Below are 17,758 nucleotides of genomic sequence, written 5' to 3'. Positions count from 1 at the left end.
TGGCTGACAGAGTACTGAATTTTGCTTTGAAGAATGGGACAGGTTTTACATGACTGAGATGGTAGAATGTGATCAAAACATTATTAAATCCAAACCATTCAGCTTCCTTCCAGCTCTTTTTTTTTTTTTTCCCCAGCAGTCTCCACTGTCCAGTCATTTTTGGAGCTGAAAAATCATTAGCAATTTCCACTAAAGTACTTCAGCACAAGAAATAGACAAGTCTCTAGAGCATAAATGAGTGAGGACAGAGGTTTTTAGCAGCTGGACTCCTTCCCCAAAAGGATGATGACTGAGCCTATGCATGTTTTAGAAGTCAGAATTCTCTGATTTAACAATGAAGCTTTGTTACATTTGATACCTAGCAATTGAGCCATGTTTTTTATACAAACAGGCATGCTATGGCTTTGTCATCATTTCAGTTTCTCTAACTACCATGAAGTCTTAAAAGAAAACCTCTTGGGAAAGCAAAGTGAATAAGACAGTTGGTTTTCACCTTTAAAAAACAACAACAAAAAAGCCAATTGCCCATGTCTGCCTAATGTTAATACTGCTGAGATTCTCCCCGTGAGGAACCAATGACTTGCTGTGAAGGATTCATGGAAGGCTGAGTAGCTCTATGCTTGGTACTTGTAAGAAAGTGTCTCATTTAGAGACACAGATTAAAATTTTTGATAAGCCAGAAGTATTAATTGCAAATTTACCCCTTTCACTTTGCAGATGCTAAAAAGGATATGTAAAACTGGGCTCTTGTGACAAGTTATTATTTATTCCCTTCCCGCCCTACCCCAAGAACTTTGCTTATTTAATTAAGTGTACATAGAGTGTTTTAAATCCCTAAAGGTTCTAATAAGGAATGTGAGGTTAGTCACTTTATAAAGCTTCTACGTTTTTCCCAATTCAGCCATTGATGTGGTTACAGAGATTTGTATTTCGGTGTTAGAAAGATCTAAATCTTTAAACTATTTATCCTCAGAGTGCTGTGAAGCAAACAGGTATCCATGCTTTACAAAACAAGAAGCACAGTTTGTGAACATGAGACTAAGGCAAAGTCATACAAAGTCTGCGTAGAGTAGGATTTCATTTTCACTTTGAAACTTTTTCCTGATCCTGGGTGATCAAGGAAGTAGTGATAGTGGAAAAAAACAGCTAATCGTGATGGAAAGCAATTTTTATTTAATCTGCTGTAAGAAAACGCAAAGAAAGTGTAAGTTACTTCGGGGAAGAGGCTTTAAATAGGGCCAGGATAATTGCTATTATGTATTTCTCCATTCTCCAAGGAAATCTTCTGAAAATAAAACCCAAAACCTACAAAAAAGTAAACACTTTTAAAAGGTCTCATTACTATTTTCCCCCTTTGCTGCAGATGTTGCAGATCCATTTTACTCATATTTAGCTTTGTTAATTCCAACTTATTTTGACTGTTTCTTTAGGTAGGTCAAGACCCAGAGCGAACACATGCACACTTCAAATATTCTTGACATTTTTATTATAAAGCACTTCAGACAAACTTTGATTCAAAAAAAAAAAGTTCTCATCTGTAAAAGGAAACTATTTTAAAACAACACTCATAAGGAAAATAGACTGTTCTTAAGTATCAACTTCAGTTAGAGCTCTTCTGTAATGAAATCTAAAGACAAAACCTAAGGGTCAAGAGCTATTAATTTCCTATATACTCATAAAAGGGAGACTAAGATGTTACACACACATCATGGAGCATCTGATGGTTGATAACAAAATGGGAACACTTGATAGTTAATTCTGTCCTGACACAGCAGTCCAACATTTAAATATTTTTTCAGTCCCAAAAGAGACAAACCATTAACATTTCTCATTCAATAACTAAGCCAGCCCTGGCTAAGCCTTAAAGCCACTTCAAAGCATCTAACATGATAAGCTTTTCATTTCATGTACTTCTCCTGTTGATCAGCCAAGATTTTTGCTGAGGATTTAGCATCATAGAAAAGTTCATTTATTTCTTCAATATGCTCTTTCTCAATGCTGTCTTTCCCATTAATCTTGGCAAGGAGGTTAGCTGGGGTCAGCAACTGCACAGCGTACCTGTGATCAAACAGAGGCAGATGAGTAATTACAATTCAGTGCATCCCAGTGAACTGAAGCTATGTAGGGGTGGGACATTTGTCAGGAAATGCACAGCTCTATGAGCAGTATCAAAAGTCAGCAAGCCCTCCAGCACACACATTCCTTAAAGGAGGAAAGGTGAGGATTACCACTCTCTTTTATGTTAGCACTGTTCTTAACAGACCACATTATTGTAAGGAAGAGGTTTGTCTCACACGAGTGAGTTATTCTACAGTGAGTGTTTTTAGACCCAGTCATGCTTAGGAGAAAACTGTGCCCAACTTACCTTAAGGTTGTCTTGGTACCAATATCCCCTAAGTGGTTTAGAGCCTCTTCACTGATATTAATTCCTTCTGTCTGAGCACGAAGTTTTGTGATCTGTTGGGAAGAATAAATGAGGTACCAATTAACATGCTTAACTACTTAGCTTAGTATCTGGAAACTGTCATCTCAGAGATGAGACAGGCTATAAAACAAGATGATGTGAAGTTACTCTGGTGTAACTTACCACTAAACCAGAATTTATAGAATTTTAAGTCTTTGAACAGGCAAATATAATGTTGAAAAAACTATTATCACAGAAGGCAGGTAAAGCTACACGTCTGGACTGCTAACCCTTCATGGTAACTCTGCATGATTAGTAAAGTCTATCTACTGAAAAGAAGCAGAATATGAGAACTTATACAAGAAAATGGAAAATGTATGTGGGAATTAAGTAGCAGCTGGAGTCTTGTGGGCAGGCACGGCAGTTACTGAATTCTGCAGTGTATCACTGCTGCTGTACAGCAGAGCACTCCAAAGAGCCCTACAGAAAGCTACACTCTTTCCTTAGCAGCTCACAACACACTTTTTATTCAATTGACAAGAAGATAGTAAAATAAATCAAAAAGTTACTTTCTGTGATTCACCTATTCCTGCAAGAAGAAAAAAAAAATCACTAAGAAGAATCTAATCTTTCAAGAACAGTCTCAGGCTTGTACCAGTTTGAAGATCTTTACGAAGTTGGAGAGGAAGATATCACCAATAAGCCTGAGCATATAAAGCTGTAACAAAAGTGGCACAAGTCTCTCGGTAGTCCGTATTACCAGCTGAGTGATAAGGGGCAGACTGGATAATGATGTTGTGTTGTAGTGCTGAGATAACTCTGGAACTGCAAGCCTCATATAATACAGGTATTTTTCACTTTGGCAGCTTTGTAAACAAGATATCAAGAAGCACTCGTTTAAATTAAAGCCATAAAAATGCGCTCAGGAAGCCAGGGCAGGGAAGAGAGGAAGAGAGGGGCATGGAATGGAAGGAAGTTTGTGCTAAGATATTAATACTGAATATTGCCAATGCTGCTGCAAATTGCAATTTCAGACTGAAGATTTTTTACTTTTAGATCACCTGAACATCACCTTCCCTTCATTCAAACATTGTTGCTTTGTTCTGCTAGAAACATCTTGAATGCCACATCTTTAACAACCTTTTTAAAATAACTTTTTATCTAGCGACCTGGTAGAACCTTACAGAAAGATTGGGGCCCAAGCCATTAACCCAGGAGCTTGCTTATATATGCATTTACTATGGAATAAGAAAATAACTATTTATCAGGTAAAATACATTAGGAACAAAATGTCTCAGTTATAACCTCTAATATCTAACAGCAGACACAGATGCAAAATGTCTGATTACAACAATATTTGACTAGAATATGCATAAAAATTTATTTTTTTCCCTATTCTGGTTGCACTAAGGTAACTGTGGGTCTTCCTCTCGGAGCAGAGCTATGCAATGGGATTTCTACTTTATCAACACAAAAAGAAATATTTTGAACTGGTTATGAACAAACTTTCAGTACATCCATGAACAGATTCTGTGCAGATAAAGAAATCAATTGAGAAAGGCCAAGGCAAAGAGTCTTACACAGAAATATCAGCGGCAGAAACTTCTTCCTAACATGAAAGAAAAATGGGAGCAAAACCAGAGAACTAAATTCATGGAGATCTTATTTTTAAACACCCACACAACTGTATTTAGTTAGAAACCAAAGTCAAGTGTAATAGCTCCTCCTCTTTTCCCATGAGAAATCGTCATTCAAAAGCCTTAATTTAAGGCAAGATGAGATTATCTGACTATGGGAACATGATTTATGGGACATAATGTCTGGACTCTATTTTTAGCTTTAGGAAATGCTACTGTAAACACTTCCTTTTCTTCATCCCTGGGGATGGTGGAAATCACAGCACTTACTCAGCTCTTTAAAAATCAGCAGCTCAGAAACAAGCTCTTCAGCAGTTTAATTTCTGCACAGTAATACAGCACTAACTACACAGAATTCACTTACAGCACAGGGAAGTCCAGACAGTCTTTAATATCCCAGACTGAGTAAAAGTCACAGTTTAAAATTTGTTTTGTATACAGACCAAACCTAATTGTATTGTTAAATCACTGGGCTGCTTCTACTGCAATCTATACCACGATGCTTTTAAGTGTCCTTCTAGGTATAAAAAAACCATCCTGAGAACAGCTCACAACAGCATCTGTGAAAAGCTCCTCAAACCAAGTGAAATGAAGCTTTGCCTCTACGTTTATGTTCGATAAATGCCTCGGCTTCACCTTGGCACTTATCCAGCAGCAGGAGACTATTATCTTGTGACAAGGCTCTCCTCCATTGACAGTATCTCTTAAATAATACAAAGAATTGACATGGTAAACCGTAATGTCTTCTGCATTGTGTCACTTCACAGCATTGAGAGGCTAATGAGGGGGGATCTTTGACACAATGCATCATAATGGCACCAAGCATTATAATCGATACACAATACATTGTGATGGCCCCACAGGAAAAGTTCCAGGCATTTGGAAGCATATCTCTGCAACACTTGCTGTGCTTACATTTCCAAACTTGACTAGGAGCATGAAAATCCTCCCAGTTTCAGGAGACAGCTCCAGTAGGTTAAAGCTACAGTACAGGGAATAGAGGCAAAAATGCAGTCCATGAAGTTGCACTTCTCAATCTCTCTCATCTCTTTTGTGAGGGAAAAGCCTGAGGACTGAGACCAAAGGCCCCAAGATGTAACACTTCATCTCATACCCACTGAAAAAGCACTACTGCTGGAACCTGCCAAGTATGGAAAGCACATTTGTGCAAGAGATCACTTCAGCTAACAATTCATGCCATTTCATTCAAGTGAGGTGTCTCAGCTCTAGAAATGCTTAGCCACTCCTCAGTGGGTGGGAATCAGACAGAGAAGTTGCACAGTTTTAACAACCTCACTGTAATGGTTCCTAAAGCAGCAGCCATTTAGGAAGTAGAAAGCTTTCTGGCACAAGCCCTGGTGACCACAAACAACTCTATAGTAACAGAATAGGTAGAAACTGAGCAGAACTCTGGGGATTTGTTACAAGTTCTTTAAAATGCTGCATGTACCTGCTTCATTTCTTGGGGTGTATACAGCATGGTTCGGATAATCATCACTCTATCCAGCAGGTCCAATGGTATTCCATGAGGAGACACGATATCCTCTGTGCCCCTAAAGGAGAAACCAAACAGAAAGAGGTCAGATACTATTCTGAGTTCAGTAAACTGATTTGACTAGAATCAGTAAAAAGTGACTACACATCTACTAGTTTACAACTGTTGTGTGTCTGTGCAAGACACACACACTCCCTGGACAGGGACAGGAACATTCCAGTCTGAAGTTCATACTGGATAGCCCAAGGGAAACAAATACTATTTCTGGAGCTCTTACACATGCCACTCAAATGTAGTTAGAGGTGCTTTCCTTCATGCTTTCCTATATCACAATATCTAATGTTCCAAGTTGTCTTCCAGCAAGGAACAAATCATTCTTAGTTGTTTAGCAGTATCAGTAGAAATTATATACACTATCATCTGTTTGAGAACATCCCCTCTTGCTGAGCAAGCCATTATGCTGTTCCAGTGAATACTTCAGTGGTTTACATCCCATGCTTGCAGTTGAGCAAATTGAGAAGTGGAGGTCTGTGTGTGAAGGAGAAAGCAGGATCTAAATCCCCATCACTTCATTTGTTTGATGTACAACACCCAACAGCAAAGCCTGCAGACACAGGTACTCTTGGTTTTCCAAGACCACCACAATTTGCTGTGAAGTCAAGAGTGAAAGATAGCCAGATTTAATGAGAATTACAGAGATTGCAGTAAAAACAGTAAAGTGCTGCTAAAGAACTACATTTCTAAAGTTCTGTGCTAGAATTTAGGCATTGGTCCCCCTTTAGGCACTCAGCCTCCTATATTAGATGTCACTATTATATGGAAAACTTCCTTTCTTAAATCAGTTTCTTCATAAGAAGTTCTGCAGTGAATCCATGCTGACAGACCTCTACTTCCTCAAGACAGCTTTTTTTTATGCCTTTGCAAAGAGAATGCTGCAATGTGCACCTTAAACATTTTTGAAGGGCTTATCACCTTCACTTCTAAGCAATGCAAACAGAGAAAGATTAATACCAGATGAGCCACTATGAGGGAAAGGAAAAGCTGGTTACACAGCTGAATTAAATTAATTTAAAGAGTAGCAATCATAGCTAATGACAGCTTGTTTAGACATAATTAGGCCTAGACCACAAATTAGCAATAGAACTTACAGAAGACTCTGAAAGGGGAGAGCACTTTTACTGAACATGTAAAGAATGCATTGTGTGGGTGCAAAATATCAAAGTGGAAGCATGGAGTGGAGATGAAAAACAAGGTAGTTGGTGAGACTGAAGAAACACAAAAAGCCAGACCAATGTAGCAGAAAAAGGGACAGGCTGATCTGCAACATGCTTTAACAGGAAGAACAAGAAGCTGAAGTCTGATGCAACTAGGATAGCAAACAGCAAAATAATCCAGAAGCAGCAGGAAACTATGATAGTAGAGGTTTGTAGCTCTGGTGCTTTTGATGCCTCTAATGTGCAGGCAACAGATATATTGAGGTATACAATGAGAATGGTACAAATCTGCCACAGATCACCCAAGATGTAAGACAATTCAGAAGCTGTTAGAGAAGGAGATGTGTTAGTGAAAATAAAAGGAGGAATTCCATTCTGCTTTAACTCAGCCTGGCATTAAATGCTTGTCCCATCATGAAGCTCACTAGCAGTTTTTGAGCACTGATGCAGCTTGCAGCCCATGTAGGGGATTATCACAGGTGTCAGTGTCACAGACAAAAGCCTTCACAGATTGTTACTCAACTGATACAGCAAATTCCAAGGTTTATGAACCAATGCAAACTGGAAAATTCAAGTGTAGACATCATACCTGATGATGCAGTTTCCTCTGTTCGAAGCAAAGATGACAATGGGGGAAATAGAAGATTCCAACGCTCGGTGCAGGTACGTGAAACATTCAATATCCAGCATGTGAACCTCATCCACAAAGAGCACACCTGGGACCAGCTCTGCAATGCCTTGATCAATGTATTTGTTCACCACCTTATTTATCTCTCCTCGAAGTTTGTCTGAGAAAAAAAAAAACCTGTTAGTTGTTTTGTTAGTGAACTACAGGTCAGTAGGTCAGACTTCAAGCAAGGAAAATTCTCTCTTAATTTTTTCATAGTTTGGTATTTTACTGCCACAAAGAAAATCTCTGTGACACTAAAATTCTGTGGCATTTAGCACTGTATTGGGGAGACATCTGTGCAATAAAATACTTCTAAATTGAACTTCTCTCACTTAACTGGGGTGGTCTGTCTTCTCACAAGGCTTGTGAAAAATTGACTGCTGTGGATTTGGGGAGTTTGGCAGAGGTGGAGGAGTCAGTCAAACCTCAGTTTAAAACATGAAACTTACTGAAGTTTCCAAGCATGGTTGAAAAGAATGTCATTGAAAAAATGAAATCTTGCTACTGTATTTCAGCAAAGAAGTTGCATTTAACCAAAAAAGAAAAACAAAACGGCTATATAAGTTTCTATGAACATATGGATCTCAAAACTATGCAAGATCTTACATTGATAAATCTGATATTAGGATAAACAAAGCGATCTCTGGGACAGACAAAATACTTCCAAAGACTACCATTCAATAAGGTACTGAAACAGATTTTGATCTAAATTTAGATAGTCACTTAGTGAAACATCGTTTCTTTCAAGGGAAAAGGACAATAGATCTCTGTAGATACTGTTTCCTCCAATGATCTGTAGGCAGGAAGAGCAGCAGTGCACAGGGAGCATCAAGTCTGTAGAGAGCTGCTACCCAGGGGCCATTTCTCTACTCAACTGAAATTCAGGATGGTTGCTTCACATAAAAATACACCCTAACAACATTTTTTAGATTTTGTGTATTATTGCTGTTCAGTTTGGCTCTTTGTTGAGTGTGAACCCACACTCTGTGGCAGGAATGTTATGAGAAGGGGGATGGCGATGGTATTCTGACCTCTCTCCCCAGGAGATGGGAGCAGAGCATGGTATGTATTTTACCACTACATCCATGAACCAATAACTTATTTTACTGTCTCCAGCTATTGCAATTCTAGCAGCAGTTATCACTGCTTTTTGAAATCTGAATGTTTATGAAAAGATGCTGCAGCAGTAACATGATTTTTAATCCTTTTCTAACCGGCAAACACACAGGTTACATTGGTCTAAAGGCACCATGCAGGATTCATACCGGTAATTTCAGTTTTCTTAGGCTTCATTAACTGTCCCATCATAGAAAGGATGTCTTGCCCTCCCTAGGAAACAAAAGTTACAGATCAGCCATGAGGTCACGTAGTGAGCACATAACTTGAGAACATCATAAATCAGGAATTGGTTAAAGTTGTTTCCTACAGTTACCTTGATATAACAGCAGTCTTTGATAATCTGTCAAAGTTTATGATTTCTGCAAGGGAATGGGCACAGTGGTGGAGGGAAGGAGAGCTAGGTCTAGATTATACATTTAACTGTGAAGGTAACAGATCCCAAATACCTGTGTGGAAGCTCTGCTATGGCTCTAAGACTGTTCTCTGTAGTGCTAGGAAAGGTATTCTGGCAAATATTCCATGACCAGGTATACAAACAACTGTCTCTTTAACAGGTAACCTGCTGCAGCATCACCTCCCTGAGGAAAGGAGAGGTAGATTGGCCTTAAAGGTGTAGCAACTCCTGCTTTTCCTTTAGTGGAATCTTTTAGGGTTAGTTAGGACAGCTCAACTTTCTACATCTCCATTATTCTCGTAACCACCACATTTATACCAAATAATTTTTCTGTAAGGACTTCATCTGGGAAGTCAGATACCTGAGGTCGAGCATTGGCCACATCCAAGTCATGGAGGGTGACATCCTGAATAATTTCCTTTTTCTTGTGCACATCACCTTTTGGCAAGGGAACATACTCTTCAGCTTCAAGGTCAAATTCCGTAGCATAGATATCACACCTGCCTTGCCTCTGAGGAAAAGCAAAGGAGAGAAACCCAGGTATAGAACTAATTTCAGTGCCCAAACCTTGAGTGACACAAATTTGATAAAGGGCTTAGTTCACAATTCCAATTCTGACAAGCCTCATCTGACAATTCAAACGTCCCACTCCCTGCTTAGCAACAGGCATACCCTATCTACTGATCAAAGCTCAAAAACTGTTGAAAAACACCTGATATTTTCAGTGGCAAGAATATTCCACTCCTCTCTCCTGTTCTTTTAACCGTATGCAATTCTTGCTAAAGGACAAATCCAGCAGATTAACTAGAGATTGGGAGAACTGTTCAAGACTCTTTTGTAGGTGGGTGATTTATTATATGATACAAAATATTATGCTCATCCATTAAACAGCAAGTATCACTGTACACTACTTTCTAAATCAGATATGAAAAGAATGCTAACTAATGCAGTATTCCCTTCTACATGTATATATCTTGTGGAGAAAATACCAGAGCGATAAAAGAAAGATTAAATACGCTGCATGTGTCAGCCTGAAAATGACTAAAGTTGCTTGGTTTTTATCCCTCTTCCCCTAAAGATGTCTTGATCTTACAGAGAAGAAAACTCATCCAGACAGCATCAGTGATAGCTTCCTTGCCAGATGACCTTAATTGTGAACCAGATCACCACGTTCTTTCAGTGCAAAAAGACTTTTCTCCCCAGATAAGGAAAGCAATGGGCTCTTTTTAAAATTTCCATGTAACCACTTCATGTCAGTTAAGGTTAATAAATCAGAGAGCCTTCTGAAAAAGGCAGAGAAAGGTCTGCAAGAAACATACACCTGCATAAAAGTCCAGAACTTTTCTCTTACCTTGACGGCTCCACTGTTTGCTTCGATATAAATAACATCACCAGTTTCCACTCGCTCCTTCTGCAAGCTTTCAAAGATGCTTGGGTCCAGCTGGAGACAAGAAAACAGTACAGTTGGTCAGAACAGTTCCATATTGTTATGGAAATTAAGGTAAAGAAATTTAGTCTGAAGCTCACTCCCATCAGACAAAATTAAACTGCAGCTCACCCCAACAAAACCTCTAGGATTTTATAAAGCTGTAACACTTGGAGTGGGGACAGAGAATAAATCTGAAGGACGCACAGAACTTACTGTCTTACCAAAAAACTCTGCTATCCGGAGGAAGTGACAGTGCCAGAAACATAATGATACCAGTTACTGTTACAAAATATACCTTTGTGTAATGTGACAATATATTTATACTTAGGAAGCAGCACTTCTCTGGCTTTCTAGCAAAACTTTTATAAAAAATCTGGCTATAGCACTGAATTATGTTACTTGATTTCTTGAGTCCTTACCCTCTGTGGAGCTGCGTGAGGGAGAGTGGGTGTGGAATATATTAGATGCTTTTGTTTCTCTAGGTACATGTTTATTCACTTTTGCTCTTCATTTTGCTTTCAAAGTGAACAAATGCAAGATGACACTTAACAACAGAGACAGCTTTCAGTTTTCTCCCAGTCTGACAGGGAAACTGAATGGATACTTGTACAGGGAAAACAAAGGGAAAGTGGGCCTGAGCTGGCAGCACACCAGCTCAATTCTCAGTTCTCTATCAAATATTCACTAGAGCACATCTCCCCATGTAAAAAGAAGGGATGTGACAGAAAAGAACAATTTATTCTGAAACAGGCAAGATTTCCCAAAACCATCCTCAAAAATTTGGTTGAGAATTAGGAAAACAAAACCAAACAAGAGCTTTCTCCTATGCTTATTATCATGAACATTAATTTATAGCCATGGGCCAAGTGAGGGTATCACAGACTGAGAAAAGGTTCAGATTCCCAACTCAGCCTGTTTTTTATGGTACTAGAGATCTACAAAACTGCATAAGGATCTCTTCCTGCTTAAACTCACCTTTAAATTGTTGAAGACATACAGTGTGTGCTGCTGAACAGAAAAATAATGGGCTGCTAACCAAGCAATGGGTTTATCCAAAATTTCAATTAGTAGGAGACAAGACTAGTATCTAAATATCCTACACAAAGTAAACACGTACAGTCAGGATAAAGTTGTCTAGCAAAAGAAAAGAGCCTCCTGACCTCCCCACTCTGTAGAGATGGGGATCAAGAGCTTGAAATAGAAATAAGAAGTGCTAAATATAGAAGAAGAAATAAACTTAATTTTTGAGACTCTACCACACATACCTTCAACTGTTTGGTTCCCTTTGCAGTTTTGAGTCCTATAATTACATGGCTGATGGTTTTGCCATACCCTCCCATAGGATTTTCAGTCTCACATGGAGTTAGTTCTGTGACTTCTCCTTCATAAACCTCCTTGGTCTCTTTAATCCTCAACCCTGCAAGAGATTGTTTAAAATAGTTTCAGTACACAAACCAATGGCCATATACACTCAGGAGTCTGCTGCTTTTCTATCAACAAAATGTAACATTGTTAGGCTGCACTAATTTCATGGTAATGTTTTACTTCTAAAGGTGGAAAGATAAAATATTGTTCTCTTCTTCAATATTAAGTGAGAATATTCATCCTGTGTTATCAGAATGAAAGCTTATTCTGACCAGCAAAGAGGTTTATTAAACTCTTAGAAATTGTTTTATTCTGTTCATTACTATTAGCTCTTGAAGCAAATGCCAGGACTCTCTCTTTTCCCTATACTGAAGAGGGGATTTGCTTGATTTGTAACCCTATGCTAAAGTCAGAGACACAGATCATCTTCTGAAAAGTAGTGACATTAATATAACTGCAAGTTTTACACAATTTTGTACCATCAGATAAAACCCTGCAAAGTTAACAAAAAGACAGAAGAAAAAGGTAACTTCATAAAAAGGCTTTTTTTAGCAACTGAGTTATAAATAACAAAAATTAGTTGACACATACTGTGTTAGAACACCATAAAATTATGAAATAGTTAATGTATAATTTAAAGTATTTTTTAAGTTAATAGTAAAAGGTGAGCTAGATAAAATTCAGTAGAAATTGCTATAATGAAAATTTAAAACTATTTCAAAATAGCTGACAGTGACATCCTTACTTTGTTATTTTTCAGACAGCCAAGCAATCATCACTGTATCTGGGTATCTTCTAATCACAACTATTGTAATTAGTTGTTATTTTAAAATGTTATATTTAAACTGATGAACAATATAGAGCTGAAGAGTTTTACAGTTAGGACTGTTCCAAAGAAAAACCACTATCATCACCACCACCACTACAATTACGTGTATGTTCTAACTACATAGAAGTTCAAAGAACCCACATCTGAAGAGACTCTATAAAGTATTTTATGAGACACACATGCCATACCAAAAATAATGAATGGACTGTAACAAGATATAAGGAAGTCATCCTGCCCAGTCTGAGGCTATTAGGACTTTATAAAACTTTCCTTGTTCCGTAACTTTTCCTTTTGCTTTGAAATAGATCAGACACTTCACCGATAATCTTGAGCTGCTGATAGGGGCTATAAAGAACTGACATATACGAGTCTGTCTCCCTCTACTGGGCCCAAATTCAGACCAGTATTTGAAATGCAAGAAATAAGTTAACTGTGGATAACGTGACAATTTCTTGGTAAGAAATGTTTGCTTTCTCTGATTTAGGATTACATATAAAGTTGTACATAAAGTTAATTTCAGTAATTTTTAAAATTGTTTTTCAGGTATGCCGAAACATCAGACAAAAAACTGATGAACCTCTGAGTTATAAAACAGACCTAGACAAGGCTGCATCACGTAAGTTCATATGTAAGGAATGTGAAGCAATATGGGAATCTATATAGTGTAACTGGTGGTGCCACAAAAACTGGACATTCACAGGTTTGCTTGTACTTTTTGCTTTGCTTTTAAACTTTTAGGACAAGCTCTATTCTACTTTGAAAAACTGGAAGCCTGTTTGTGTTTGGGGTATGTTTTGTATGTTGCTAAAGCACATCTTCCAGTTTCATTTCATCTGAAAAGAATCCAGTCCATGTGATCAGTCTGTTCCATGACACAAGCCAAAGCCGAGTCAGCGAGGACAACTCAGGGATTTGCTTCTGAAGCCTGCCTTTAAGCCAGATTATTGTGCTCATAGAGAGGTGTCTGTAGAAAATATTTACAGATGTTGAACAAAGGTAATTGATGCATTGAACTTCCTGAATATCCTTTGCCTTCAAATCAATCTGTATGTATTGACTAAGAACTTCATTCTCAAAAGACTTCTTAAACAGAGACATCTCCTACTCCCAAATCAGACACGAGTCCAAGGCAGCAATTGTGGGCTACTTCATGTTTTGGTTCAACAGCACTCCATGGAGTTAAATAGTGCTTGTTTGATTCACTGGCAGTTACAGTTTGGAGACACAAGGAGTAGTTATGCTATTTAAGTGGCTATTCCAGCAGTTATTTTTTACTGCACCTGAGCTCTAACATTAGCTGCTGTCATCATCCTCACCCACTGCTAATGAGCTCTAGAGCAGATTAATCTCTGCCTCAGGTTAACTTTCTTTTAACCCATACAACAATTCCATGTTCTCATTTCCCACTCTGTCCTTTTATGTTTCTTACATGTTATAAACCCTCAACTATATCCCAAACACTACGTGACCATGAGACTAGGTCAAGTCTTTAATAAAATAACTCTCAACAATAAAAATTCTGTAAACTCAGAGAGTCACTCCTTCCTTCTACACTGATGGGTCCAAACCAGTCAGACTCTGTAGTTTCCAAGAAAAAAACCAAACCAACCATTGAGTAAAAAAACCTGATGTTAACATCTCTGGTAATTTTTAAAATTGAGGTGGCTGAACTCCCTGAAAGCAGAATGCATTATATCAGCAGTAAATGATGTATACAGAACCTGCTAAGGAAACATACAAACAAAACTCATAAAGCCCCTTAAATTAAAACTTTATGTACTGATGAGCTGGAGCTACTTTTGCACCCAGTCACAGGTGACACTGCACTGTGTGTACAAAATCATTTTTTAAAAAAGTGAACCCTTGTAAATTATTTCTTTACCGAGCAGGAAAGCTAAAACCTATGAGATTAAAACCCAATTGGAACATATTACATTATGAGAAATGCTGGTTATTGGTCCTTTAAAATATTTGAGAATTTTTTTTTATACAGATAAAAATATTCAATAAAGGTTGTGTTATGAAAATGTGACATGGAATTCAACAGAAAGGAATTAAAGAAGTTCCATCTTTCATTAACGCTAATATTTGTTTAGAAGTGTCTCTGTTGACATTCAGGGAATGCAGGAAACTAACAATGTAGCTGGCTGTTAAACCTCAGAGAGTTAAAATACTGCTATCTCTAGAAATGACAACATGGATGGCATAAGTTTCATCTGCTGGTTCAGGTTTCCAAACCTCTGACAGGGAACTTCATCACATCAAGGAAATTCTGCAGACTTCTGAGTCTCTGGCTTCCCTCCCCCAGGCCCCGCCAGATTTATGGTAACTAAAAGACCAGAGACTACTGACAGTTGCTTTCTTCTAAAAGTCAGTGGAATACTTTTGTTTCACTGGAGAACTGAGAGTCTTCTTCACCTTCCTGCTGCCAAATACCCAGACGAAGTCCAAGAGGAAACATGGTACGGAGGCAGGAAAATCAATTGTTAATATGTTTCAGGACTAAAATCAGCTGGGCTGTCTTAAACCAACCCTCACACAGAAAAGGGCCACATTTATCTGCATTTATCAGCTGTCAGCAGTGATCATATGAGATTTCAGATTGTCACTGAGGGTGTGTCGCAAATTAAACCAATTTACATCAGACTTGTAAACACACTCCAGAATTGAGGAAGACACTGAGTGAAAGCGTTTATTTCGTAGGCATGGAACTTTCTTTGTGCTTGCTGGAACAGTAAGTCAGGTTAATGCTGCCATTTGGGAGCCCCTGATTAAGACCGTTTGTTTAGCAGGGTGAACTCACTACAGGAAAAAAGGAGAGAGCGTTTTCCTGTCTACAGGTATTTCTGCTAACATAAGAAACTAAAAATGATTTTTCTTTTAGCTTTATTCAGAGTCACAGGCAGAACCAGGAGGTGAATGTGGAGTATGAGAGGAGAATTTGGGGAAGCAGAATAAACCATAATACAGTAATTAAATTATGGTTTATAAACAGAAAACCTGACTCCACTGAGTGTGGAAGAGATTCACTAAATTAAGATCAGCGACGAAGAAAACAGGTATACAATAATCTGAGAACACCATGACCACTGAAAAGCTTTTGCTTTTCGGATGACTGGAAAAAAGCAAATATGTATCATGCAAATACTTAATTCTTCTGTTTTCCTGAAACTTACCAATTGCACGCCGGAAGTTTTCCATCAGAACTTCTGTTTTCTTGATCTCAGTGGAATAGACCTCACTTCCAACCATAGGACAAAAGGGAACCTTGCTTCCCAGTTCCTGAGCAATGGCTAAAGCCAAAGCAGTCTTTGAAAGAAAAACAAAACAAAACAACAAAACCCAAAACTCACACATTAATTTTTATGAGAATTGACAAAGGGTTCTTTCTGAGGTTACCTTTTCTCATCATATCATCTTTCATATATCAAGTATCAATTTAATGTTAAGACTATTCTGTCTGACATGTATTTCTCACATATAACAACCCTCCCCCAAAACACATGACTTTGGCCAAAGACTCACAAAACCCTTAAAGACACAATACTGTGCATTCCAATTTGACATCTGATACAAATGGAAAAAGCCTTAAATAGCAAGGGGAACAAAATAAAGAATGCAAAAACTACTCAGGTTTTAACACAAAATTAACTTCTAAGACTTTTTCAGAGCCCATGTTATCCATGTGTTTGGTAATCTAAAGAGGTGGTTTCACATTAATGATGCTGAACCACTAGGTACTGCCAATGTTGATGACACGGCAAAAATCAAAATATAAAGCAGGAAATCATGTCAATACAATGATGAAAAAAAATCCAGTAGACTAAAATTTTATGTAACCACTACCCTAAAATGGTTTTGACAACAAATGAAAATAAAATAGACTTGTGAATACTTTATTTCATACCAAAAAAGAAAAATAATACCTTGCCAGTTCCAGGAGGTCCTGCCAGCAGTACAGCTCTGCCAGCCATTTTCTTGCTTTTGATCAGCTCCACTATGACCCCACATGCCTATAAGTTAAATAAGTATTCACACTATTAACATAAGTTATAACATCTATACACAAGCTTTAATATCTTTTGCTCCAACATTACTAGAACTGTTTAGTGTGCTTTGCGATCCCACTACAAATAAAGAAGATCCCGATTTCATGCACACGGAAAGAGATTCAAAACCAGAAAAACCTACTTCCTACAATCGGTTTATGCGACACAAACGTTAAAAATCACAAACAAAACTCAACCCGGGAGTCCCGATCCGTTGCCCCTCCCGCCGTCCCACGCACACAGAGAGGTTTGAAAGTAGAGCAGGAAACCAATGCTCGGCTGCCTGAGACGCCGATCCGCTGCAGATCCTCTTCCAAAGCCAGGCTGAACGGGGCTCGAAGCAACCCGGTCTAGTGGAGGTGTCCCTGCCCACAGCAGGAAGTGGAACTGGATGATCCTCAAGCTCCCCTTCCAACACAAACCATTCTTATGATTTTACGATGATTCTACGATACAGCACCCGCCGGGGGCCGGGCCCGCGCTGGGGCAGCTCCAATCCCCGCTTGCAGCAAATCTCCTGACTTTCGGCCGGTTTCGCTGCCTTTGACACCCCAATTTCTACTCTTCACCCTCGGGGGATTGCACGGAAGTGGGAGCGGCGCAGGAACAGCCCCGACGGCCCCCATCGCACCTCACACGGCAGCAGCGACTCGCAGGAGCCCGGGCAGGGCTTCCCCTCACGGCCGGGACCCGTCAGACCCCCCCCGGCCCAGCCCCGCGCTCACCTCCCGCGCGTTCTCCTGCCCGACCAGCCCGGCCCCCGCCGGCTTGGCGGCGCCGCTCTCGTCCAGCCCCAGCCCCTTGACATGGCTGTGGGCGGCGATGCGCTGTGTTTTGGAGGTGCTCTTCACCTCCTCGATCTTCATGGCTGGGCCGGGACGGGCCGCCGCGCGCTCCTCGCACGCGGACCGCGCGTTACCAGGGCTCCGGCGCGCGCCCGCCGGGCCCCGTCCCGCCCCGCCCTCCCCGCCGCGCCATTGGCCGCCGCAGCGCCGCTCCCGGCGTTCATTGGGCGCGGCGCCCGCCCGTCACCCTGCACAGGGAGCGCAGATTTTTAGGGTCCGCCCGCCGCGCTTCCGCGTGTGTGGCGCGCGCGGAGAGTCCGGCCGGGCGCGGGTGCTGCGCAGGAGTCGGGCCGGGCCGGGCCGGGCCG

The 17,758-nt window shown here is 39.7% G+C and overlaps 1 protein-coding gene across 1 annotated transcript; it reads right to left on the bottom strand.

Annotated features, from left to right (window-relative positions):
* Positions 1 to 1,467: 1,467 nt before the first annotated feature.
* RUVBL1 (RuvB like AAA ATPase 1) lies at positions 1,468 to 17,553 on the bottom strand. Its single transcript, XM_027729184.2, has 11 exons — positions 17,331 to 17,553; positions 16,483 to 16,569; positions 15,733 to 15,865; positions 11,628 to 11,779; positions 10,285 to 10,374; positions 9,295 to 9,444; positions 8,686 to 8,749; positions 7,340 to 7,538; positions 5,492 to 5,594; positions 2,366 to 2,457; positions 1,468 to 2,058 (listed from the first exon to the last, which is right to left on the bottom strand). Exons 1-11 carry the CDS (start codon positions 17,469 to 17,471, stop codon positions 1,899 to 1,901), a joined length of 1,371 nt encoding a protein of 456 aa, XP_027584985.1. The 5' UTR covers positions 17,472 to 17,553; the 3' UTR covers positions 1,468 to 1,898.
* Between the last annotated feature and the right edge of the window lie 205 nt (positions 17,554 to 17,758).

This window comes from Pipra filicauda, unplaced genomic scaffold (genome assembly GCF_003945595.2).
Source record: "Pipra filicauda isolate LSUMZ 115617 unplaced genomic scaffold, ASM394559v2 scaffold165_size2600900_pilon, whole genome shotgun sequence".
In the NCBI taxonomy this organism is placed as follows: domain Eukaryota; kingdom Metazoa; phylum Chordata; class Aves; order Passeriformes; family Pipridae; genus Pipra; species Pipra filicauda.
The sequence above is the reverse complement of the archived record's forward strand: the minus strand, read 5'-3'. Positions and strand labels throughout refer to the sequence as shown.